The sequence below is a fragment of the Elephantulus edwardii genome, unplaced genomic scaffold (genome assembly GCF_000299155.1).
Source record: "Elephantulus edwardii isolate Elephantulus edwardi_28Jun2011 unplaced genomic scaffold, EleEdw1.0 scaffold00194, whole genome shotgun sequence".
Taxonomy (NCBI): Eukaryota; Metazoa; Chordata; class Mammalia; order Macroscelidea; family Macroscelididae; genus Elephantulus; species Elephantulus edwardii.
This window is the reverse complement of record NW_006399944.1, coordinates 3,543,020-3,552,499: the sequence shown is the minus strand read 5'-3', so window position 1 is coordinate 3,552,499 and position 9,480 is coordinate 3,543,020. Positions and strand designations below refer to the sequence as shown.

The window sequence follows — 9,480 nt, the reverse complement described above, 5'->3', positions numbered from 1 at the left end:
GCCTCCTGGTTCAAACCCTAGGCCCAGGCTGGCTAGCCTCACTCCAGGGACAGAGCAAACCTGCACGTCAAACACATTCCCGGAAAAGCAGTCCACTCCAAAGCTCACAAAGAATGTGTTTGACATGCAGGTTTGCTCTGTCCCTGGAGTGAAGCTAGCCAGCCTGGGCCTAGGGTTTGACCCAGGAGGTGGCCTTAAGCTGAAGGAAGCCGGGAAGGAATCGGCCATGTTGTTCCTGGTTTAGCTGGCGCCTTCACAGGCTCGTGGGAAGCTCTACTTGCCAGAAGGCAGGAGCATGGTGGTGGGGAGTGCAGGAATCGTGGCAAGCTTTGGAGTGGACTGCTTTTCCGAGAATGTGTTTGATGTGCAGGTTTGCTCTGTACCTGGAGTGAGGCTAGCCAGCCTGGGCCTAGGGTTTATATATATATATTATAAATGTAAACGTAAACAGAAACATAAATATAAATGTAAATGTAACTATAATCTCGTTCAAAAGAGGAAAAAGAAAGAGTTCCACTTGGATTAGGAGTCTACGCTAAGGAGATATGGTGGCATAGTCTATACAAAATGAAAAATACATTATTTTTCACATTAAAAATAAATGTCTGGCAGTAATAAACGCCAAGGTGTGAAGTGAAAGTAACACTGACTTTGATTGCTGAAGCACTCTGTCACTTGATCTGGTCTCTTTCTCAGTGGTTTGGTGGTTATATAATTGTATGATTGGACAGTTATGTAATCCATGTAAATCCTCTATTTTGTGTTCTTATGTGGTCATACTCTTTTTCACATAATAATTTGATCTTTGGAACCTAACCATATCTCTAAGTAAGAAAAGAATAAATAAAATTTTTCTCATGTATTTATTTGATCATAAATAAAATAAATGGATTCAGAATAAAGTAATACTTATAAATTTCAGAGTGACAGGGAAATCTTATGGAATTTTTGGCCTTGTTTTACTTTAAGGGCTTCTAGCCTGATTTTTTTGTTGTTGCTCTAATTTTTTTTTTCTTCATTTCTTCAGATGTTGCCAGTGCCTCACTTCAGCCTTTCCCTGTCACTCCTGACAGTGCACTCCTCAATGAGATTCTCCACGGTGCCCTCAATGACACCGAAATGCCTGCAAAGGTATGTTCTTCTGAGGATCCTTTCAGGTCATTATGTGAAATTTCAAGTTCCTTATTTTTTAATTGGCTGTTGGGAATTATTAGCACTGCATTCTTACCCCACAGATTATGACTCAATGCTTTTGCTCTACTACTTTCTGAGAAGTGTGAGGGAAAAAATGGCTTGAGAACTGCAAAAAGTAGATGAAATTACAAGAAGCAACTTCATTCCAGGAGGTCAGGAGTTCTCTCTTCACCTAGTACCTTATATACAACAGATTTTCACCACATATTGAAATGAATGAATTAATGAGTAAATTGATTCACAGAGCAATCAATCAATCAAGCTCTTTCTCCACTAAAGACAATCCCATTTTGATAGCAAGAATAGAAGCTTTGCTTGTCACCATGACCTGAATGAATAAGGCATCTTGGTTTGGTTGTTGCTGTTAGGTACCACAGAGTCCATTATAATGGAGAAAAAGAAAATGATCCAAATCTTATGTGTCAAAATGAGAAAAAAATACCAGTGTTCCAAAAAGATGGAAGCAATGGCCAACTTATTTGAGTGAAAAGGAAATGCAGAAAAAAGGAAAATTATCACAAATATTATTGCCATGGGAAAGTCTGCTGTTAGGGGCCTCTCCAAAGTACTGAAGAGCAATGGTGTCTCTCTGGAGACTAAGGTGCATCTGATGCAGGCCATGGTCTTCTCAATCACTTGTTATGCATCAGAGAGTTGAACAATGACCAAGGAGGATAGAAGGAGAATTGATGCCTTTGAACTGTGGTCCTGTAGAAGAGTATTGAGAGTACCATGGACTGCTAGGAAAACAAACAGATTCATCCTGGAGAGGGTTAAACCGGGCGGCTCCCTGGAGGCAAAGATTCTGAGGCTCCGTCTAACCATACTTTGGACATGTTGTAAGGAGAGACCCGTTCTTGGAGAGGGACATCATGCTTGGGAAGGCCCTCTATGAGGTGGATTGCTTCAGTCACTGGGATAATCGGGATGGGAGTGTCAGAGATATTGCGATTGGCACAGGACAGAGCAGAGTTTAGGGCTGTTGTACATAGGGTCGCTATGAGTCGCAAACAACTCCTCGGCACATAACAACAACAAGATTATTGTCATGACAAGTCCAGAACGAAGGATGCATAGAGGAGTGGACCTGGGAGGAGGAACTGTAAAACATTGGGGTAAATTTTCTTTTACTTTTCAAAGAGAAGAGTGTACTGGGGGTGGGGGGCGGGGAGGGCAGGAAGAAAAGTGCAACAATGAAGGAATGGAAATCCAAAGTCTCTGTAAATGTTCATTAAAATTAATTTTTTTAAAAAAAAAAGAAGAAGCAATTGCCTATCTTTCTCCCAAGCTGTCGCTGGTGGAAACTCCATGAGGCTGGAGATAATATTGATTATGCCACCAGAGCTTCCGGAAGGCCTTCTATGTAAACATCAGGTCTTCCAAGGCGCTCTGATGGCATAGTCTGTAGCATGTTACTGTTAACTAAAAATAAAATCATCTGACAAAAAAAAAGAAAGAAAGAAAAAGAAGAAGCAGAACTCTCGTTCTTTTTCCTGTACAGTCACAGAATGGTTGGCAGGAACCACCATCATAGCAACTTGAAATCCTCCTTTGGCTTGTGGGTGTTGGCTTCATATGAGGGGCACTGACTGGAATTGAACCCAGGCCAGCCAACGTGGAATTCTACTACTGAACCAGAAATTTGCATGAACAAAAAATAGAAGTGTTTTCTTTTCCTCCAAGATTCTATCTCAACAAGAACAAAAAGCATCATTGGAAAAATTATTGAGATTAAATATGTTCACTATACAATTTCTTAATCAGCTGAAGTCTGCCTTCTCTCTCAAGCTGCCTGTTTCATCTCCTCAAAATCTAGCACAGCTCTTGCTTTCTCCAGTAAATATCCCCTGAATATTTCATTTCACATTCTTTGCATCCTCCTCTTAAAATCTTTTTTTACCACACGTGTCACTCACTTATTCTTTTGTTCAGCAAACATTTTATTAAAACCTTCTGGTGTATCTTACATTGGGTTATAAATTAGAGCTATTAGGATGAACAAGACACAATCCTTGTCTTCAAGGACTTCACAATGCAAATAAGCACAACAAAATGTCTAAAGGCTATGATTAAATATAACAGGTATATAAAATGGGACAAATGATATGCCAGTATAGATTGCAAAAAAGTGACCCTCAAGTCATACATTATTTACTGACTTATGCACAAGTAGCCTTATGTTTTCTGCTTTGGGACATTCCGTGAAGAGTGAGAATCGTGCAAGATTCAAGGAGATTATATGTAGTTTTGCATACAAAAAGAAGATCTAGGTAAATTTATAATAGGTGTCAAGTGAGTGATTCAGAGGTTAATCAATGTTATAGGAATTCAGAGAGGCAAATAGTTCTTCTGTCCAAGATTGTCAGAAGAGGTAGTATTTTAAATGAATCACGGGATATCGGTAGTATTTTAGAGTGATCACAAGATATTGGTGAGAACTTTTTAAAAGTGTGTGGCCATGGGAATGGATTATGGCTGACAGAGAATGTAGGAAGTGGAGAAGTGGCTTTCCAATCGGGAGATGAGCATAAGCAGAGTGGTGTCTGAAAAACAGCGAATAGAGAGCTCCGGTGGTCAGCTTATATACCACAAATGTCAGGCCACAGAAGTGAGTCAAGTTGATCAGATAGGTTGAAATCATATTGTCGAGAGACTTGAAGATGTGGGGAAAGAATTTTAGTATTATCCGATGCTAATAGCGGCAAGAAGAGGCTAGGAAAACAAATAGGTCCATCCTAGAGAGGGTGAGACCAGGCTGCTCCTTGTAAGAAAGGATTCTGAAGCTTAGTCTGACATACTTTGGACATGTTGCAAGGAGGGACCAGTCCCTTGGAGAGAGAAGTCATGTTTGGGAGGGTGGAGAGAAAGCACAGGAGAGGAAGATCCTCTATGAGATAGGTTAATTCAGTGAATGGGGTTATGGAGGTAGGTGTGTCAGAGACAATGAGATTCGATAGAGCAGGGTTTAGGGCTGTTGTACATAGGGTCTCTATGAGGCTCCGGTGACTTGACAGCACATAATAGTAGCAAGAAGCTGCACTGAAATCACGCAGGCACACCGTTCAAATTCATCAGCTGCTCCAAGGGATAAGAACAGGCTAATTCCTCCCATGAGATTAACTCCCTCGAAAACCCTCTGGAGGGTCAGCTATGAGTCTGTTCCAACTTGACAGCACACAACAATAAGGTTATCAGGAACACTATGTAAGGCAAAGAAACCCAGTCTAGAAGCTAAAAGTAAAGTTAGGAAACGCTAACTAATGCATTTAAAGTATTTGTTTAACTATCAAGTCTACCTAGGCAGCCTGATGATAAGAAGCTGTGCTGAAAACCCAAAGACACACAGCTCGAATCCACCAGCTGTTCTGCAGGGAAGGATGGGCAGCCTCCTCCTGTTCAATGTACTGTTTCTGAAAATTCACTGGAGGGTCAGGTATGCATAAGTTCCGACTCAGCAGCACACAACAGCAGCAATCTAGTGATATGATAAGTTTTTAGAGTATAACACCATATGCTATACGTTTAATTCTCGATAAATTCTACTACATGTTGTTGTTGTTGTTGTTGTTGTTGACTGCCCTCCAGTCAGTTCCCACTCATAGTGACCTTATGTAACAGACCAAAATACTGTGCTGCCCTACAACATACACATAGTGTTTGATGTATGCCCACTGCTGTAGCTGTTGTACCAAACAATCTCATTGAAGATATTCTTCTTCTTCTTTTTTTTCATTCTTTTTTTTCCTGACTCTTTACCAAGCTTATTGTCCTTCAGGGACTGGTCCCTCATGATAATGTAAAAGCACATAAAATGAGGTCACGGCATCTTGACTTCTAAGGGCAATTCTTGCTGTTCTACTTCTGAGACAGATTTATTCATTCTTCTGGCAGTCCATAGTATATTTAATATTCTTCACCAGTACAGTAATTCAAAAGCAACAATTTTTCATTGGTAATCCTTATTCATTGTCCAGCTTTCACATGCAGATGAGGATACCACCCCCATACAGACACCCAATGTGAATTTTTTTTAAATTAATGAATGAAAATTTCAGCTAAATAAACATCGATAGTCAGTGAAATATGACTCTACTACAGCATTGTGTGCACAATTCAAGCTAAAGGCTGTATTATTATCCACCACCTGTATGAAAAAAAGAGGAACTGTGCCAGCTACCACTCAGTTAAATTCTGCCTCTAGTGGCATTTTCCATTTTTTTGTCCTGTGTGCTGCCTCGATTCTAAATACACTCAAAGAAATCCTACACATTAGAAGAGATATTCTTTTACTTTATGCATGTATTTTTTTCTACTTTTTGAAGAAAGTTGTGAAGATCTTGGAATTGTCTGAGCACCTGAATCTGTCTAACCTCAACCTCCAAGCTTGCTCTGTGCCAAGAGACCCCAAGTGAACTCAGAGCAATTAAAGAACACTGTTCCCAGATCAGACGCCATGGAGACAAGCAACCTGTATCCCTTTGGCATCAGAGACCAAATACAGATTCTCAGAGAAGTGTTTCTTCTGTTCTTAGACACTTGACAAATACTGCCAAATATGGCCCAAATATACCACTCCTTCTTAGAGGAATTTCAAACCTTCTTTTGTGCTATTGAACTAATTTCAATGTGAAGTTGAAGTACTAGTGATTTCATTAAACCATTCTCAACATTCATAGGTTATTTCATCTAATCTAGTTCTCATTAAAGAGCATTTGTAAATTCAAGGATATAGTGCAATCCTAATGATGCACCAGCAATGTAAATGTGTATGTAGGCTTCACAAAGATCATGCCTTGGTACTTTGTTGTTCAGAAATTCAGAAGACTCTTCTAAATTACTAAGAATATTAGTGTAAAGGCACTTGAGCCTCCGTAATGCTTTTCTTGGGGAGCAGTGGTAGCCCAGTGGTAAGAAGTTGTGTTGTCAACCCTAAGGTTTGCGATTCAAATCCACCAGCTGCTCCACAGGAACATCTCCTCCCATAAAATTTACAGCCTCTAAAAACACACTGGAAAGTCAACTATGAATTAGTTCCAACTCAGTGGCACACAGGAACAACTATCTCTTGACAAAACATCAATAAATATAGCAAGCTACAATCATTTGTTTGTGTTTCATATTAATAGAAGTCCTTCTGGTTTTAACTCAGGAAAGAGAAACAGAACTCACTAATGTGCTTGAAGATCCGCTGGAGCAGAAGGTGGAGCTCAGCATCACCTTGGCTAGCCAGAGGCTCAAGGAAGATCTCACTGACTCCCAGTCCCCGTATTACCAGGAGCTAGTAGCCAAGTCTCAACTTCAGGTGAGTAAACACACCCCAGACAATCACATGATGCTTACTTAGCATGAGCAACATTGTGGTGCCATCAAACCATAAATATGAACAACAATACATTGGCAAATACTGTTTTTTGCATTTCTACAATTAAAAAAGAAAGAATTCTGAAAAGTAGAAGCATCTATGAGATTGTTTTTTATTGTCTTCAAGTCAAGCACGACTCATAGCAACACTATGAACAAAAGGCCTGAAGCCCGTCTACAACTATGAATATTTATCAAAGCTCATAGTGTTTCTGGAGGCATGTTATTTAGGAAGTGGATGCCACTAGTTTACCTAAACATTTATGGCCTGGTACACACGCATCTTAATTAACATGACCAAAAAAATAAATAACATCCCACTTCTACAAGTTTCTTTGTTTCATACTTGGAGAAGCCAACATTTTTCTCTTTTCATCTAGAGAAGAGACAAACGAATGAAACATCCTTAACCTTCAGCATCTCCTTGTAGCAGCATATAGTCACTCAAATACATAAGGAATCATTTCCATCTTCTACAACTTTCAAAAAGAAAGCATCAGCATGAGTGTTTATGGAGCAGAGAAGTACTTAGACATGGATTATTAAATAAAATTAATTAAAGAATAGTTTATTAATTTCCCGTTGTTCTTTGAAAGATTCTTTTCAGCAAAACCTTAGTAATAGTCCATGAGAGAGTTTTTAAAATTGAATGATGATTGTCTTCACTGACTTCTAATCATTCAGAAATGCCTGACATTGAAAAATGAAATTATATTTCAAAAAACATAATAGCGTTCTAGTTGTTTCTGGAGGTTCCTAAGTAGTTCAAACAATTAACATGCTCACCTGCTAACCAACAGGTTGGCTATTCCAGTCCACCTAGAAGTGCTTCAGAAGACAAGCCTAGTCATAACTTCTGAAAGTTCTCACTGAAAACCCTATGAAGCATGTTGTATTCTAGTACATGTAAGGTCATTATGAGATCGAACAAATAAATTGGTGGCTGGTTTTTTGGTTTAGTCCTATTTCTGCTAAGAATTAGTCATGAGAAGTTGATAACAGTTTACCTTCCCTGGCCTTAGTTTTCCCATTTAAAATTTAGAATAATCTTTTGATTCCTTTCTAAGTTTAAAATGTTATTTATAATGATAATAATATTAATAATTAGCACTGTTAATAATTATTTCATTTAATTTTTACATTATCTTGTAAATTAAATCCTATTTTGTTTCAAGTGAGGAAACCAAAGCACAAAGAGAAGCACGGGAGAAGCCCATCCTTCTCCCATGGAGAAGCTGGTGGATTCAAACTGCATGCCTTTGGGATTGCAGTGCAGCTTCTTGCCATTACACCACCAGTGCTCCCTAAAGCACAAAAAGATTCTTTTACATACCCGAGAATAGCACATCTATTAACGTTGTTATTGTTGATAGGTACTGCCAAGTTGGCTCCAATTTACTGTAATCTTATTTAAAAAAAACAAACAAAAACCCTGCCTGATTCTATATTATTCTCACAATCTCTGCTGTACTTCCCATTGTTAAATGTTGCAGAATGAGAACTGACTCATAGCTGACTCTCCAGAAGGTTTTAAAAAACTGTAAATTTTGCACAGGAAGAAACAGCCCATCTTTTCCCCACAGAACAAGTGGTGACTCAATTATGTGTCTTTGGGTTGGCAGTGCAACTCCTAACTACTAGGCCACCAGAGCTTTCTCTGCTGCGCTTAAACCCATTGTGTCAGTTACTATGTCGATCATTTCATTTAGGTTCTTTCTCTCTTTTGCTGACCCTCTACTTTTCCAGCCATTGTGACCTTTTCCAAAGTGCAGGCCATGGTCTTTGCAATCACTTTTTATGCATCAGAGAGCTGGACAATGACTAGGGAGAATAGAAGGAGAATTGTTGCTTTTGAGCTTTGGTGTTGGAGAAGAGTGCTGAGGGTGCCATGGACTGCTAAGAAAACAAACAGATTCAACCTGGAGAGGGTTAAACCGGGTTGCTCCTTGGAGGCAAGGATTCTGAGGCTCTGTCTAACATACTTTGGTCATGTTGTAAGGAGGGATCAATCCTTGGAGAGGGACATCATGCTTGGGAGGGTGGAAGGCAGGTGCAGGAGGGGAAGGCCCTCTTGGAGATGGATTGATTCAGTGACTGGGGCAATCGGGATGAGTGTCGGAGACAGTGAGATTGGCACAGGACAGAGCAGAGTTTAGAGCCGTTGTACATAGGGTTGCTATGAGTTGCAAGAGCTCAACGGCACATAACAACACAACAACAAGTATGATGAGTTGAAGTATGCCTAACCTTGCTTCTAAGGAGCATTCAGGCTTCATTTCATCCAAGATAAATTTGGTGGGGTGTGTTTTGTCTTGTTTTGTTTTGTTTTTTGGTTTTCGGATTTTTTTGGCAATCCATGGTAAATTCAATATTCCTTACCAATACCAAAATCCCAAGCCATCAATTCTTTTTCAGTCTTCCTCATTCATTGTCCAAGTTTTATTTGTATATGAAACAATGGATTGGATCAGGGGCTTTGTGCTTTAAACTGATAGTCTATTTTTTTTAAATTTTGCATGTATTTATTCATCTACACTGTGTTTCATTCATGTACATTGTATTTGCTACAATCTTTAACTTTCATACATTCATATATATTGTGTTTTATAGACTTAATTACTATGTTAATTTCAATGAACAGCTACAGACATTTTGGATTTCCATTCATTCATTGTTGCACTTTTCTCCCTGCCCACCTCCACCCCCAGTTCACTCTTCTCCTTGAAAAGCAGAAGAAAAACTCCTTCATTGGTATATAATACACCCTACATCCCCCAGCCCCCACCACCACCCCGAGTATATTCCACTCTGCAATCCTCATTCCAGACTCTTAAGAAAATCATAATGACCTAAAATATATTACTTTAAACTATTCTCTCCCTCATCGGCTTAAATGCAGTAACATAATTTATCCAGTTTTTCTCA

At 39.3% G+C, this 9,480-nt stretch overlaps 1 protein-coding gene across 1 annotated transcript in view; it reads left to right on the top strand.

Moving 5' to 3' along the window:
* The window catches only part of IMPG1 (interphotoreceptor matrix proteoglycan 1), a gene marked incomplete at its 5' end in the record, with an annotated part of 223,893 nt that overhangs the window by 53,519 nt on the left and 160,894 nt on the right, over nucleotides 1–9,480 (top strand). Inside the window, 2 exons of the mRNA XM_006896970.1 lie at nucleotides 1,028–1,131; nucleotides 6,344–6,496. Of these exons, the coding sequence (XP_006897032.1) occupies nucleotides 1,028–1,131; nucleotides 6,344–6,496 (257 nt within the window). The remainder of the gene's footprint in view (nucleotides 1–1,027; nucleotides 1,132–6,343; nucleotides 6,497–9,480) is intronic.